This window comes from Macrotis lagotis, chromosome 2 (genome assembly GCF_037893015.1).
Source record: "Macrotis lagotis isolate mMagLag1 chromosome 2, bilby.v1.9.chrom.fasta, whole genome shotgun sequence".
Taxonomy (NCBI): domain Eukaryota; kingdom Metazoa; phylum Chordata; class Mammalia; order Peramelemorphia; family Peramelidae; genus Macrotis; species Macrotis lagotis.
The window spans coordinates 115097737-115114125 of NC_133659.1; the positions used below are offsets into that span (position 1 = coordinate 115097737).

The 16389-nt window shown below is 34.1% G+C and overlaps 1 protein-coding gene across 8 annotated transcripts in view; it reads left to right on the plus strand.

Annotated features, from left to right (window-relative positions):
* The window catches only part of RPS6KC1 (ribosomal protein S6 kinase C1), a 247207-nt gene that overhangs the window by 211018 nt on the left and 19800 nt on the right, over positions 1–16389 (plus strand). For 7 of the 8 annotated variants that reach the window (XM_074222639.1, XM_074222646.1, XM_074222642.1 and 4 more), the window contains 2 exons: positions 13016–13098; positions 14869–14964. In XM_074222639.1, coding sequence (XP_074078740.1) covers positions 13016–13098; positions 14869–14964 — 179 coding nt within the window. The other variant, XM_074222641.1, reaches the window with a different exon arrangement.

Sequence of the window (16389 nt, forward strand, 5' to 3'; positions counted from 1 at the left end):
ATAAAAAAGAATTCATGTATCAGGCCAGGCTGGATTCAGTGACCTCTAGGATCTTGTTCAAATCAGAACATTCTGTGAAAAGATGTTTGAACAGTTTCTTTTAAAATATAGGAATGAGTGGTTGCTTTCCCCTTTATTGTGTGTGTGTTTGTGTGTGTGTGTGTGTGTGTGTGTGTGTGTGTGTGTGTATAGGGGTGGGGGGGGAGGTTTCAGGTCTGTGTGAAATAGGAAGAGTACTGGTGTAGTTGTCATTTTGAGTTGCTTCATTTTTCTTAGATTTTTAAAGTAAAGCTTGTTGAAGTTAGCACAGGAAAGGAAGAACCAAATGATACCTGTATTTCTCTCCACTATCTAATGATCCTCACATCCTCTGTAATTATATGTGACAACAGTTTTTCTATCAAATTAAACTGTATTAAGATAAAATAAAACCTGGGTTTGCAACTTTTTGAAAACTTTATTTTAGTATTAAAGTGGGATTAGTATTCAGTCATGGGGAAATATTGGGGATCTAATTCTTAAAGAGAAAAATCTACTTGTCTCATTCCATTTTTTTAATTAATCCTGACATTTATGTGCTTCTGGACTAGATTAATTTACTGAAACTCTTATCAATCATTTAATATTCTGTGATATGCAGACACGAGTAAAACAAATGCAAGGTATATTTTATACAAATGACAAAGTACCTTGTGTTTTATTTTAAAATTTACTCACATGTTAAATCTTGAAGCTTACTGTAGGTCTTTTAATTATTAATGTTAATTAATGAAATTCTACACTGTAGCTACAATTTCCCACATTGAAAATTCTTTTTTGGACAATGTTAAAATGAAAGTTATGGAATTTGACTCATATGTTACCACACAGTTGGTGTCCTTAAAAGAATTTTGGATGACTAAAAAATCTGGTGTTGGAGCTGCCTGGTTCTTTCTCTGCAACATATTAAAAGATGATACCAGTTAGAACTTGTGACATTGATTCTTTGTCATCAAGTGATTAGTCTCAAGGAAAGTGGGAGGAAACTAGTTGAATATAGAAAAGTGAAGGAGGAATAAAAGGTAAAGGACTGACAACTAATGTTGGTGATTATGTAATCACACCATTCAAACACTCTTCATTAAGGCAGCAGCAGGGCATGTGAGATAGGAATGTCTTTTCTGCTCAGCTAGTAGGGTGAAAGTGAGACTTTGAATTAAAGGTAATTAAAAAAAACAAAGCTTTCTTGACATTGCTATTTTTTCTATTTTGGGAGAATAATTTCCTTTTCTTTGTGAATTATTTATTTGGGAATCACTTTACTATTACTACTAGTAGTTGATGTTTCCTAAGAGATGTTTCCTTTTAGATAACCAGCTATGAACCTAAAACTTTGGTATATGAACAGAAACCTAGATTTATTAAAGTGGATTTTGTTGAGAATAGATAAAATCAGTGACAGAATTTGCTATTTCTCTTAATTCAGTAATAAATTATTTGAAATGATTTCTGTTTTTCAAGGTTTAAAAACCATTTTAAAAAAGGAAGCTTTCAATATTTTAAGTAGTCCTGAATACTTGTTTGATATTTCTTTATCATTCCTCACTTTTGATCCCAGAGAATGATGCCCAACTGTTCACCTGGTGTTATAGTCTGTTTCATAGCAACTGCCACGTGGGTATGTATTAATCAGTGTTTTTGGCTTATGCTTAAAATCTTTTGTACGTGTTTTGCCAGTGAAGCATTTTTAGTGCAGCCATTGCAGTTTTGACAGTCATAAGAATCTTGTTTCTTTCCTATCCCCAAGTGTATTTGCACAGTCAGATTATGTCTCTAAGTTTTATTTTTGTTTTTTTAAATTCAGAATCAGAGGACCTAAAAAAAGTTTAAAGACCATCTTATCTATCCCTTTACTTTCCTAAAGGTCTGTACATACCTACCAGAATCTCTTCAGTAATAAAAAAAAATACTAAAGAAGAAGAGATTTGGCAAAGCCATTCTCCAGCCATTCCACCTACATTCTATTTAGTAACTATCACTTTTAGAAAGTGTTTCCATTATCTTCTATAAGTTCATTCTGCTACAACTTGAGTTCTTGTTCTCTTCATTGAAGATATTGAACAGCTAGGCATTGCCCTTTGTAAGATAACTCTTCTTGTACTTGAAGACTTATACCATATTTCAGTCTCAAATCAGTATCAGTAAATGGCTTCTGTTTGTTATAATATCTTGATAGGATTACATCTCTTATTTTTCAAAAGTGTTTCAAGAATTTTAAGATGTACTCTTAGAAAAAGTGAACTTAAAGCTCATTCAGTTCATGTTTGTCAGAATCCATATTATATATTTTAAAATCAGCCTTTTAATAATAATTGATGCTCAATTAAAAATTGGTTTAAAAGATTATGTAGATAGCCAATCTCCTTATTGTTGAGTCAGGTTTGACTTAGATTCTGGAAAATATTTTGTAAACCTTAACAAGGTACATAACTAACATTATCGTTGGTTTTGGTCAGTACCTAATTTAGACTTTACGTCTAATAAGAGGATTAATTAATACCTGAGTGTGTTGCTTTATGGTTAAACAAAAAGTAAGAAAAGTACATAAAAGCTAAAGGCACTGGATAGGAGAAGAGAGCAGAAAATAGGAAAAAACAAGAAGATGGAAAAGAGAAGTTTTACTTGGTGTATAGTGGTAGAATTTTGATAAGTCACTTTAGTGGCTTCATTCAGTACCTAAAATTGTAAAAATCAGGATAAGAAATGGAAAATTTGAGCTTCAATCCCAGTTCTCCCATGGAAAATCCTAGCTACTTTTTTTGTGATCTTGAAGAAGCTGCTAACATTTCAGTCTGCAGGTTTTCTTCAGATTGTAGCTCATTAAGGCATTATATTGGGTCATACCTTGGAAGCATTATATATGGTCATTGCCCTGCTCAATAAAGATTATAGTAGAACATTGCAAAAAAGGCATTTAAGTCTTAGAGTAATCATTTAGAAATCAAGGTCACAAAATCCACAGAATAACATGTGTAGGGCAGTGCTGCCTCTAGGAGTGTGGAAGTTGAGGCCATAGCATTTAGTCATATGTATTCTAGTGTCCAATGATAGCGTTTCTGGGAACTTTTTTCTTTTTCTTTTTCTTTTTTTTTTAGACTTTTGTGGAAGACAGTTTACTCCAAAAATAGAGTAAGAACAAAAGTACATACTTCTCTTTTGCCTTTTTTCCCTTTACTGGTAATATGTTCACTAGAAGATAGACTGGAAAAATAAAAAGTGAAATTAAAATGTGTTCCTACTTGAGTGATTAACTCTTTTCTTTAAAAATTCTTGCTGCCTTTGTTCCATACTGAAGAACCTTTAGTTTTTTCTCTCACTTATTTATTCAGTAAATTACTCAAATTCATGTGATCTAATTAGACACATAGAACAACTGGATAGTACACTGGTTAGACCATGAGCCTGGAGTCAGCAAGATCTGAGTTCAAATGTAACTTCAGACACTTTTAGCTGTGTGACCCTGAACAAGTCTCTTCACTGTGTTTGCTTCAGTTCCCTCATTTGTAAAATAAACTGAAGAAGGAAATGGTAAAATCATTCCAGTATCTTTGCCAAGAAAACTCTAAATGGGGTTACAAAAAGGCTAATGCGATCTTAGACAGCATTAATAGAAAAATATGATGTCCAGAACGATGGAGTTGACACTCTGCACTCTGGCCTGTTCAACTCATGTCTGTCATGTTCAGTTTTATGCACTGCTTTGACTAACCAAGGTAAGGGAAAACAACTAAGATGGTTAGGAGGCTCAGTATCATGTTGCATGAAGATAAGTTGAAGAATCTGGGAATGTTCAGCTTGGAAAAAGGAAGAACTGGAAGGAACCTAGTATCTATAGGAATGTTATTCATGAAGTAAAGTATAGGATAGATTGGGAGTATCAAGAACTTGAAGTCAAGGAGAAGAGTTAGGTTTTTGCAGTATAGCTGAGGCCTGACCTACAGAAGCCTGATGTGTAAATAATCTATTCAAATAAATGATTACTGCCTATATCTGACAGTGTGAGCTCCTGCTGACCTTCAAAAAACTTGTATTTTTTTGGCGGGGGGAATAGCAGCTAAATTCTAAAATATTTATTGCAACACTTTGTATTAGCTGAAAACTAGGAACAAAGTGAATATTCCTGTTTTGGAAATCACTTTAAAAGTAGCATATGAATGTGATGGAATATTATGATGCTATAAGAAACAGAAAACATAGGGAATTCAGAGAAACAAAGGAAGAATTATATGTCCTTACAGTTTGAATTAAACAAAACCAGGAGAACAGTATTCACTATGACTATAATAGTTTAATTGAAAATAACTCTGAAATGCAGCTGAATGATGATGATGCAAAACTATAATATCAGGATAGTGATGCCATAAGAAGCAATCTGAGTGGAGGGGGGCTGTGCTAAGTCACTAGCTTCACTTTTTCCTCCAGATCCATCTGAGTCCAGTGGTAAGATATGAATCAGGATGACTAGAGATGGCTGTGGTTGTAAGGAAATCTAGGTGAAGTGACGTGCTCAAGGTCATACGGCAAGAGTCAAGAGTGTGAGGCTGAATTTGAACTTGGATCCTCCTGATTCCAGTACTGGTGCTCTATCCACTGTACCACCTAGCAGTTCAAAGTTGAGTGATTATAATGATCATTCTTGACACCAAAGAAGAGATTGAGTTTTATGCTATACCTAGTCACTGTTAGTTGATTTTGCTTAATTGTTTTTTCTTTGTTTCAAGAGGGTTCTTTAAGAGTGGGTAGGGATGGAGAGGGGGAGACATATCTAGAGATGCCTTTATTGAAAAAAAAGTCATCATTAAGTGGTAGAAAAGATAATTTGGAATAAGGAACAGTTTATGTAGTTTATTGTAGAAGACTCTAGAGTAAGTCTAGCCTTCCTTCCTTGACTTCTTGCTCCCCAAAACTTTCCATATTGCTGATTTTTCCATAATACATTGTTATACTGCTTGAAATCCAACCCATTAGAAATCAATTTGGGTTGAAAGTAATAATGTTAATAATCTATCTTTATAGGATACTTTAAGATTTACAAAACATTTCATTGGAAAAATTTCATTGTTTAATGGCAGACGATACTATTATTTCTTAGCTAGATCTGTGATCTCGGAAGTGGGGGTACTGTTCTGCTGGCGTAGGTTATAAACTGTTCATGTCTTTGCCTCCAGTGTCTTGCCTATGCTTTCATGTAAATCTTCTAAAAAGGATCCACCCAACATGCTGGATCCCTTTGTGTAATTCCTTTAGTGTTAAACTAGTTCAACATTTCGCCTTTCTATTAATGCTTGCCCTTGATAAAGAGGTCTGTTGTCTATAGGACAACATTGTAATATTCTATATAACCTTCTTATATCTACCATACATCTTTTCATTGCCCTTAAGGTTATTTGAAATTGTTCCTATCCCAGTTATATAGGTAAAGTATTAAGATATTATCAAAATCTCTGCAAAAACACAGGAACTTTTAGAGTGATCATGAACTGTATTTGTCTGAATTTATTCCATCACAGAACATATTGAAAAGAACCTCAGAGGCCATTTAATCCAAACTGACCTTTAACAAGAATCTTTTCTACAGCATGCCTGACAGGTGGTCATCTGGCCTTTTCTTGAAGAACACCAATGAAAGGAAACTCACCATCTCTCCAGGTGGTCTATTCCACTTGTGGATAGCTTTAGAAGGAAGGTTTTTTTCCCCCTAATAACAGGTTTAAATTGACCTCTTTGTAGCTTACCTTCACTGATCCAAGTTTTCCCTGCTGGAACCAGGAACATCTCTTTCACATATCAGTCTTTCAGATGCCTGAAGGGCATTTGTCCTTTCTAAGTCTTTTTATCCAGACTAAATGTCCTCAGTTCTTTCACATAACCTTCATATGACATTATTTCTGGACCTTTTCCAAACCTATTTGCCTGCCTTTGAATCCTTTCCAACTTTTGAATGTATACCCTAAAATGTGGTACTCAGGTTTCATCATAGTATTCCAGATATTCCAAGGCAGATCTTCCTCTCCTCTTCCCTCCTCCTCTTTCCTTCTTCTTCCTCTTCCTCCTCCTCCTTCTTTCTTTTTCCTTCTTTGCCTTCTTCCTTCTTTTCCTTCGTTTCCTTTTACTCCTCCTCCTCCCTAACCCTTTCCCTCTTTATTGTCCTCTTCCTTCTCCCAACCTCTCTCCATATTGAAGTTATAGGCCATTGTTAGACAAATTACTATCTAGCTTTACTTTCACCATTTTGTATTTGTTCTCAAACTTTTTTTCTTGATATTACTGTTGTGAGATCATTAGAGTAAGGGGAGGTATGATTAAAGGAAAAGGAGGTTAAGAGAGTGATTTTGAAACATATATATTACTTGGGAATAAAACAAACCTAAAAGGGATTTTGAAATGGGAGAGCTAAGACAGTAGGGAAAGAGAGTACCAAAAGCAAACATTGCCTATTTCAGTATTTTGTCTGAGACTGACCCTGGGTCCAAGAAGGAGAGGTAAAAAGTTCTGTTCTTATTAATTTTTCTTCTTGTACTAAATGGCCCTTCTCAGGACTCTTGACTACAGGGTAGTACTATTAGTTCTATAGTTAAGTGATTTATGAATTAGATAAACTGCTCTGTTATGTATTAGGATCCTAACCATCATTAATTATTTTGTTTCTTTGGAAAAAACAAATGATTGATAAATGAACATCCAGACTTATTCATACATTGAGGTCCTGAAATACTTTTGTGGCAATGGAAACTTAAAGGCAGGGCATTTTGAGAGTCATTATATAGGAAAAATGTATTGACTAATTGGATATTGGTGTAAAACTGACATTAGTCATTTGTCATTGGTGAATTTGTCACTGGCATTACCCAGTCACATAAACATAAAACTAAGGTGACTGGGTAATGCCAATGATAAATACAGAAAAAGAAGGAGGTTTGGGAATTGGAGAGTCGGAAAAAAAGAATAACGACTTCGGTTTTACAGATAAGCCAGAAATAACATATAGTCAAAAATTGGCCAAACAAATAATCTCACAGTGTTTTGAGCACTTGAGAAAAGTGTTACAAGCAGATAGTTACCAATTATCTATGTTGACAAGTGCCAGGAGTGTCATGGTTAATTTTAAGCCATAGATAATCCCAAAGCCCTTATTTTAGCCAAGGTTTCAATTTATTTAAGTGGATCTATGATCTCTCTTATCAGTTTGTCTATTCCCTAAAGTAGTGCAGGTGTCAACTCATCTATACCTTCTTGTGTGGTGTTTTCTGCCATTCTTATTACAAATCCTCCAAAGAGCCTCATCTCAATGTTCTGGAATGATTACTAGTGCAAAATGTGAGCTAATCATCTGTAGTCTCTAACTACTCCCTACATGATGGATTCACTGCCTTTTCCAATCATATCTTTAATTCCTCTTCCTGAGTTTGTAGTCATTGTTAGTAATATGTTTTAGCCTTATGCCTATGAGACACTTCTTTCTTGCATTTTTGATCACTCTTAATTTTTATTTTTTGGAGACTGCTATTTCAATTCATAACTATGTATCCAGCATCATTGGAAGAATCTTGTATTTAAAAAGATGGATTGGGGTGGCTAGGTAGTACAGTGAATAGAGCACTGGCCCTGTAGTCAGAAGTACCTGAGTTCAAATCTGGCCTCAGACACTTAATAATTACCTAGCTGTGTGGCCTTGGGCAAGCCACTTAACCCCATTGCCTTGCAAAAGATCTTAAAAAAAAAGATGGATTTATGTTGGGAAATAACTCTGATTTATTGAAAGTTTTGTATTATCTTTCCATGTTCAGTTCTACCCTTTTTTCTTCCTGCATGTTGATTCTACTCATTGCCTGCAGTACCTATCCAAGATAGGTTTACTAATTAATTAACATAACAGAATGCCTGTCCAATTGCATATACTATTCAGGACAACATACATTCTTCCTCCATTTGGATTTCTCTGTGTTTTTGGTTAGATTAATCTCATGACTTCCATTGAAGAAATCTTAAAGTGTTCTGGGACTTGATGCAGTTAGCAGAGAATATAATCCACAAAAAAGATCTGGAAGATTTCATCATCTAATGAGAATTTCTTTTCCATTTTGTATCAGTCATGCCTTATATAAGAGAAAGCAAAACACGTTTCATCTTCTTGTTTTATGCCTTCCTTCATATTAATAGGGGATTTCTGAACAAAATTATCTCTACCCATGTCTTATCTTTATGTTTAATATTTATATAAGAAAAACTGTTGGGAGAGACTTTAAATTTTCATTCTCTAAAATAAAATAATTTTAATAATAAAATAAACTACAGTGAAACATATATTCCTTAATACCTTTTAGTCAATTTTGTGACTGAAAATGTGGTCTTCAGGAGAATATTATTTGCAGAGCCTCCTTTTCCTTTGTCATGTTTCTTCAAGGAAACTCAATATATGCTTGTCATTTTCATAGGAGTTTTTGAAAATACACATTAATTGAGAAAATAGGCACATAGATTGGTGGTTATTGATGTTTTCTTGATTTTCCTTTTGATAATATGTCTATAATTTTCTTCCATTATGTAATCTTTTTTCCCTTTAAAATATTTAAAATCCCTTTATTGCTTTCTAAAGCATTTATTTTTCTATGCAAATCTTCTTTACATGTATTTAATCTAATCTTAACTAAACTAACTTTCCAATTTCATTTCCTTTCATTGCACTTTTTCTTGTAACATTTCAAGACTTAAGGACTTAATCTCTGTTTCATGTTTCTTCTTTGATAGATGAGGAAAATAGATGGCATAGTTGTTCCATTTAAAAATCTATTTATTGTTCAATAAGTTTTATTATAAATGCTTTTGAGACAGCCTGGCTTAGTTATGTTTTACATCAAACTTTCTTCTGTCCAGTTTTCTTCTCTTGCTATTCTCCTATGATTTTATATTATAAACTGACATTGCACTAGACTGCTATGTTTCATAGCAAAGAAATCATAAGTTTAATGCCTGAGAAAGTTTCAAGGTTCTTTTGACCTCTTTGGTATGACCTCTTTTGGTATATCAGTTTAGCTTCTCTAAGAAGTGGTGATAATAAGTTTCAGGGTCTTTTCTTTTATCTCTTTCTCAGTTTCTCCATTTTTTTTTAGCATGAAAAATGTTTGACCAGGTCATGTTGAAGCTGTTATAATTATGTCATCTCATTCTTCTTGTTTGATTTTTGTTCTGGTAGATTACATTCAGATGCAGATACAGAAATGACTCCCTTATTGATAAACACTTGACTTCTGTTAAAATGTAGGCAATTTCATTTAGAAAAAATTCATGGTGTTATAATAGGAAGAAATATATTTGCCAAAGCTGCTCGCCACTGTCATGAAGTCTTTCAGAAAATCCAAGTGGATTTCCCTATAATGGGGATTCTTTATAATAGCTAAAAGCATCTACAAATGTCTTTACAAGGATTGTAATGTTCCAATTACATGATGCCCTGGAACATCTCAGAGTCCCTACACAAGATCCTTAATTACATGGAATAGTTCAATTCAAGTAGCACTTAGCACTTCAGAACAAAGCCTTTCCTAATTCTTGCAACTTCTAATGCCTTTCCTCAGAAATTATTTTATATTATTTTGTTTTGTCTTCTAGATGGACATATCTCCTCTAATAGAATATAAGCTTTATTTGGACAGGGACTATTTCATTTTTTTTTTATCCCACCCATTTAGAACAATGCTTAACATTAATAAATACTTCTTGATCAATTAATTTATTCAACCTAACATTGAAAAAAATCAGCTGTTATGGAGACTATCTCTTGTCCAGACTATTATATGCAGTTGGATGAACAAACTAAAGAGCTTGTCTATCAGTACATATAACTCAGAGAGATATGGCAGATGGATAGTAAACTGGATCCAGAATCGAGTAAGAGGAAGAGAACAGACAGAAATATATTTGGGAAACAGAAGTGACATTGTTATTGGAGCATACTATACACCACCTGGACAGAAAGAGGAATTAGGTAAAGAGTGTAGAAAATAAATCATAAACCTGGACTGGAGGCACGATAGAGTAATGATTGGGTACTTCCATTATCCAGACAACTATTAGAGCTCTCTCTGTCCAATGCAGGCCAGATAATAGTTTTTTGGCTGGCTTTAATGATGACTTCATCCTTTAAAAAAGTGGAGGAAAGCATTGAGAAGAACTGCTATTTTGAATATCATTCTAATCAATGAGGAGGAACTGGTTTCAGGATTGGAAATGATGGGAACCATGAAGGGAAATGATTGTTGTATCCTGAATTTGTGCTAGAGAAGGAAAGGAGAGTTGTACATAGTCTGGTGTATCTTCAACGTGGAAAGACAGGATTTACAAGGATTCAGATAAATGTTAGGATCCATTAACTAACATTCGATTGGGTAAATCAGCCTGAGGTGGCATAGAAAATTCTCAAAAATGAAATTCTAAATACATGAGACCATTTTATAGAGGAGGAAGATAAGTATGTAAATTAAATTATTAATAAGGCTGCACAGAAAATCATCAAACAACTTAGATTTAAAAATAATAGAGAAGATAGAAGCAATGGCAGGTAATAGCGAATTTTTTTTTACATGTGGTGTGATCCTGTAAGAATGGTATTAAAAGTCTAAAGCCAAGAATAAGTTGGTACTAATGAGGGAAAACACAGGACATCATATTTATTTATTTATTTTTTTGTTTTTGCTATATTGGAGAAAAGAGTGGGATTAAAGATGACTGTTTTGGAAGGATGAGTTGATAATAATGAAATGAATGCTGTTCTTACTTTTCTCCTGCTTTTCTCTATTGACAAAAATGAACTTTAAACTACAAATGAATAAAAGTGTTTGTAAGGGAATTAAGACCCTATAATAAATAGGAAGATACTAAGAATATATTTAGCTGTTCTTGATATGTGGAAATGAGCATAAATTATTTTATAAGTTTCTAACTTTGAGTTACCTTTGAAAGTCATTTTGAGTAAGAAAGATGAACTTCAAGTACTGTAGGATTAGAGAATATTCTAGTCTCCCTTTCCTGGTTTCTGACAAAATCATAGATCTCCAATGATTGGATCTTAATTTCTAGGACTTTTCCTGAAATGTCTGATTATTAAAAAGAGACATTATATATATATATATATATATATATATATATATATATATATATATATATATATGTTAATAAGTCTATAAAAGTCCTTACTAAAATACAACTAAGTTTAAGTACAAAAGAGATCTCTTTGTAGTTTTGACACTGTTGACTATTCTCTGTTGATAATCTCTCATATGATCTTTCCTGATTGCTTTTCTACCTCTCTAACAATTCCTTCTCTGTATCTTTCTAAGGTGTGTATCCCCACAAATCCTGTGATTAGTCCTTTTTTCTTTTCTTATTCTTGACAATCTCATTTACTCCACAAACTTCAGCTATTACTCTGACAGATGATTAACAAATCTATATCCCTGACCTTGACTATACTTCCTACTCATTTTGCTACCTAGATGTCCCATTTATACCCCAAACTTTTTATGTCCATCATCATCATCATCATCATCATCGTCATCATCATCATCATCATCATCATCATTTTATATGTAATGTATTTAATAGTTTTGTTTGTCTAAAGCATATGATAGTTGTATGTGAATTGTATATAATGATGATAACAACTTATTTTTCCTTCAAAACTTGTTTCTGCTTCTAACTTCACTGTTTTTATCACTACCATTATACTCATTCCCCCAATTTTGAAACTTTTATTTTTGATCATTCCTGTCTCTTGATTTCAATTTATTATTAAGTCCTTTTTGATTCTATCTCTTAAGTATCTCTTCTATTCGTTCTCTCCTTCTTATTCCCATATTCATCACTCTAGTCTAGGCCCTTACTTGTTTGTCTGGCAGTTGTATCCTCAAAAGTCTTCTCATCTCTATTCTTTTCTCACTCTAAACTATCTTTCCAACTTCTGCTATCAAAATCCTTCTGTAATTTTCCCACCACTTTTGCCTGGCATTCACAGCCTTCCTTGAAGACTTATCTTGTAAGCCCTTCAGATTCCTACTATACTGGGCTGCATTCTGTCAGTTATATATATGTCTTTTATTTTTCCTTCCTTCTTCTTCTTGTTCCTTTTATTTTCTGTGCCTAGACTATCCCTTTTCCATACTTACATTACCTTTTGAATTCTTACCCATCTTTTTTGATCTTAAATTCTGCCTTCTTTGAAAAGCATTACCTAATAGCCTTTTCTCTTTTAGACTGTATTTAACATCCTTCTCACATGCTTATCATTTTCTACTGAAATCAGTTATGTATGTTTCTCAGTTCTTTCATATTTTAGTGTAAGCTCCATGAGAACAGAGACTGTATCTTATCTAATCTTTAAATTTTTTTAAAATTTATTTAAGGCAATGGTGTTAAGTGACTTGCCTAAGCTCATACAGCTAGTCAATTATTAAGTGTCTGAGTCTAGATTTGAACTCAGGTACTCCTGACTTCAGAGCTGGTCCTCTATCTACTATACCACCTAGCTGTCCCTCTTATCTAATCTCAGTGTCTAACATAGATCCTATACATAGTAGATGCTTAACTAATATTTTTTGAATTTTCTCATTGGATTTCATTAGCCTCTGGTAGACTGCTAATAAGTAATAGATTCTGAATAATTACCCCTGATTAAGAGTTGTCTATAGTTTTCCCAAATTGGAAAATAAACCAGAGTACTGGTCTGATATTTTCATATGAATTGTATTAAATCTAACATCTTGAAGGTGTCCCTCCATCAACTAAAGAACAAATGTCTCGTCAAAAAATAATGCAGCCACAGTAGGTGACTAAAGGTATAAGTAACTTTTATAAATTTTGAAAGCCTAGTAGTATTTTGTATTTGCTCTCTCAGCATTAGAAGGTCACCTTGTAAATATATGTTAATTTTGAAGGTGTAATTGACCTTTTGAATTTTAATACCAACTTTTTTCATGTTTAGAGGTTGGAGCAATTACGGAGGAAACCGAAGCTTGTGATTGGTGGAGCCTAGGTGCTGTCCTCTTTGAACTTCTCACTGGCAAGGTAAGCAGTGAGTAACTCAGGCTATCTAACATATTTTACCCAGGTACAACCCTATTTCCAAAAGATTCAAAATTCTAACCCATGATAGTAATTTTTAGATCTGGAATACAGTTAAAAACTTTACTGTTTAAAAATAAACAGAGAAATATTACTTTTTCTTGATATTCAAATAAATTGGAGCTCCAAATTAAAATAATTAATTGTATCATATGTAATACAGTAATAATAAACTTTTTGTCATAATACACCAGTATGAAATATTATGATCTGCTTTAAAATTATTAATATTAAAATAAAATTGCTTGAATTTTCCATTGCATATATATTTAACTGTTAGTTGTTAATTCACTTATAAGTCTTAATACAGTACATTGTGCTAATGTTTTAGAATTTACCAAATGAGGCATATAAAATATTGTGATCCCAAAATCAGGAAATACTCATCTTTAAGAAATTATAATATATTCTAATTTTAAGTGAAGATTTATCTTTTATGTTTTATAAGTAAAGCTTTATTTTAATTCATTTTTTATATCATCTGATTAAAAGTAGATATTTATGCCTTTTCAGCTTAATAACTTTTAATCATGATGCTTAAAGGGAATAGATTTTTTTTTTAAAAAAGATACTGTATATTGTACTTTCTAGAAACAAGACAGAGGAAATGAACAGGCTTTCTTCATCAAGATTAGTCTATCTTGCTGAACAATAAGAATTAAATATTCATTTAAGTGAAATTTTAAAATACATTTTAAGCAGATCTTCTTAAGCATTCTTCTTTTTTAAAAAATTTGTTTTTCCAATTACATGACCTGATTTGTTTTACCAATCTTTTTTTTTTTTTTTTTTGGCAAGGTTTTGAGTTTTATAATTTTTCTCCCTCCCTCCCTTCCCTCCCCCTCTCCCTTATGGAAAGCAATCTGATGATACAGGTTCTACATTTATAATCATGTTTAACATAGATTGATACTGATCTTGATGTGAGAGAAGAATCAGATCCAAACAGAAGAAAGGCAACATTAGAGAGAAAAAAAATGACATAGTACATAAGACAGCTTTTAAAAATTGAAGATAACAAGTTATGGTCTTCATTTAAACTTCACAGTTCCTTCTCTGGATATGGATGGTGTTTTCCATCACAAGTTTTTAAGAATTGTCTTTGACTATTGTACTGCTGAAATGAACAAGTCCATCATAGTTGATCATCACCTCAAGTTATTAGTGTGTATAATCTTATAGTTCTGCTCATTTCATTTAGCATCAGTTCTTCTTAAGCAGGCACAGTTTTTATGTAGAAGACAAACAGTTGTTTTATGAATTTAGGCAGCAGGATGGTGCCAGGGATAGTGAGTAGCCAAGAAGACTTGAGTTCAAATCCAGCGTCAAACACTTACTAGCTATTTGACTCTGGGCAAGTCACTTAACTTCTATTTACCTCAGTTTCTCCTTCTGTAAAATGGGGATAATATTCACACCTCTCAGAACTGTTGGGAGAATCAAAGGAGATAATAATTTATGTCAAGGGCACAGCACAGTACCTGGCCCTTAGTGAATGCTCTGTATACATTGGTTTCATCATTGTCATAAGTATTATTATTAATAATCCAGGGTGTTGTCTGGAGAAAAGACCAGGGCTTTGGAAACCTCATATAAACTTAGATAGTGGCAAGAAAATATTTCTAGGATTGTGCATAGTCAACTGGTATTTTGCTGAGGGCTAGGTGTGCATAGTGACCTAAGGGATAATGAGTGTCCTGATTGTTGTTTCAGACTCTGGTGGAGTGCCATCCTGCAGGCATCAACACTCACACTGCTCTGAACCTGCCAGAGGGAGTCTCTGAAGAAGCCCGCTCACTTATTCAACAGGTAATCTAATCTGATTGACTCATGACCAAGTATATCCAGGATGCCCCTGGTACCTAGCCTAAACAAAGTAATGTTTTCAAATGCAAACTTTCACATTTATTCTCTTCTGCTTTAAGTTCCTATTGATAGCTTGTAAAGGGGGAAAGTCAGTAAAATTTTTTCTTTTTTTCTTTATTTTTTTATTCTCATTTTGTACAAATGTTTTTTTACATTAATAAAATATTCTTGTTTACAAATAAACAAAATACCCCTCTTCCCCCATGAATATAGATAGACTTGCTTGGGCGAAAAAAGTAAAGGGGAGAGAAAAAAATTAAAATTAAAAAAAATAATAGTAATAATTGTAGGTACGGCCAGGTGGCGCAATGGACAAAGCACCAGCCCTGGAGCCATGAGCACCTGAGCCCATATCCAGCCTAGTAAACCCAACAATCACCCAGCCATGTGACATGCAAGCTCCCCGATCCCCACTGCCCTGCAAAAACCAAAAAGAAGGGAAAAAAAAGACCCCAAATAAAAAAAAATAGTAATAATAGTAGGGGTGGCTGGGTGGCAGACAGAGCATTGGCCCTTGAGCCAGGAGCACCTGGGTCCAAATCCGGCCCCAGACACCCAAAGATCACCCTGCTATGTGGCCCCAGGCAGGCCATCCAGCCCCACTTGCCCTGCAACCTCCCCCAAATAATAATAACAAAAAATGTGCTTCAGTCTTTGTTCCAACACCAACAACTCTGTCATGGGTGGAACTCATTCTTTATGATAAGTCCATCACAAAGGTTACTTCCATATTTTTCCACCTTTGCCATTGCTGATCACAACTCCCTCCTTTCTTATTTCTCCACTACCATGTACTCTATTTTCTCTCTCCTTTCACTCTGACTCTGCTGTAGGGTAGCTGAGTGTCGCAGCAGACAGATCCCTGGTCCTGGGGCCAAAAAGCCCTGAGCCCCCATACCACCCCTTAGGCCCGGAATCCACCTGGCCCTATTGTCCTGGGCAGGCCATCCAATCCCAGCCCCTTGCAAGAAGTAAAAAAGAAAATGTGTTATATCTGACCGCTCTCCCCCCATGGTCCATCCTCTCCTCCATCACTCACATCCCCACCCCTTCCCCCTGCTCACCCCTCCTTCTTACTCCAGATGTCTATACCCCATTGAGTATATATGCTGTTCCTCTCCTAGCCATTTCTGATGAGAGCAAAGATTCCCTCATTCCCCCTTGCCTCTCCCCTTCCATATCATTGCAATAGCTCATTGTAATAAAAAAAAAAACTTATGTGAAATATCTTGGACTATTCCCCCCCTCTCCTTTTTCTTTCTCCCATTCCATTTCCCTTTTTTCTATTGACTCCATTTTTACAACATATTTTATCTTCGAATTCAGCTTTCTCCTGTGCTTCAACTATAAAAGCTCTATCTACCTGCT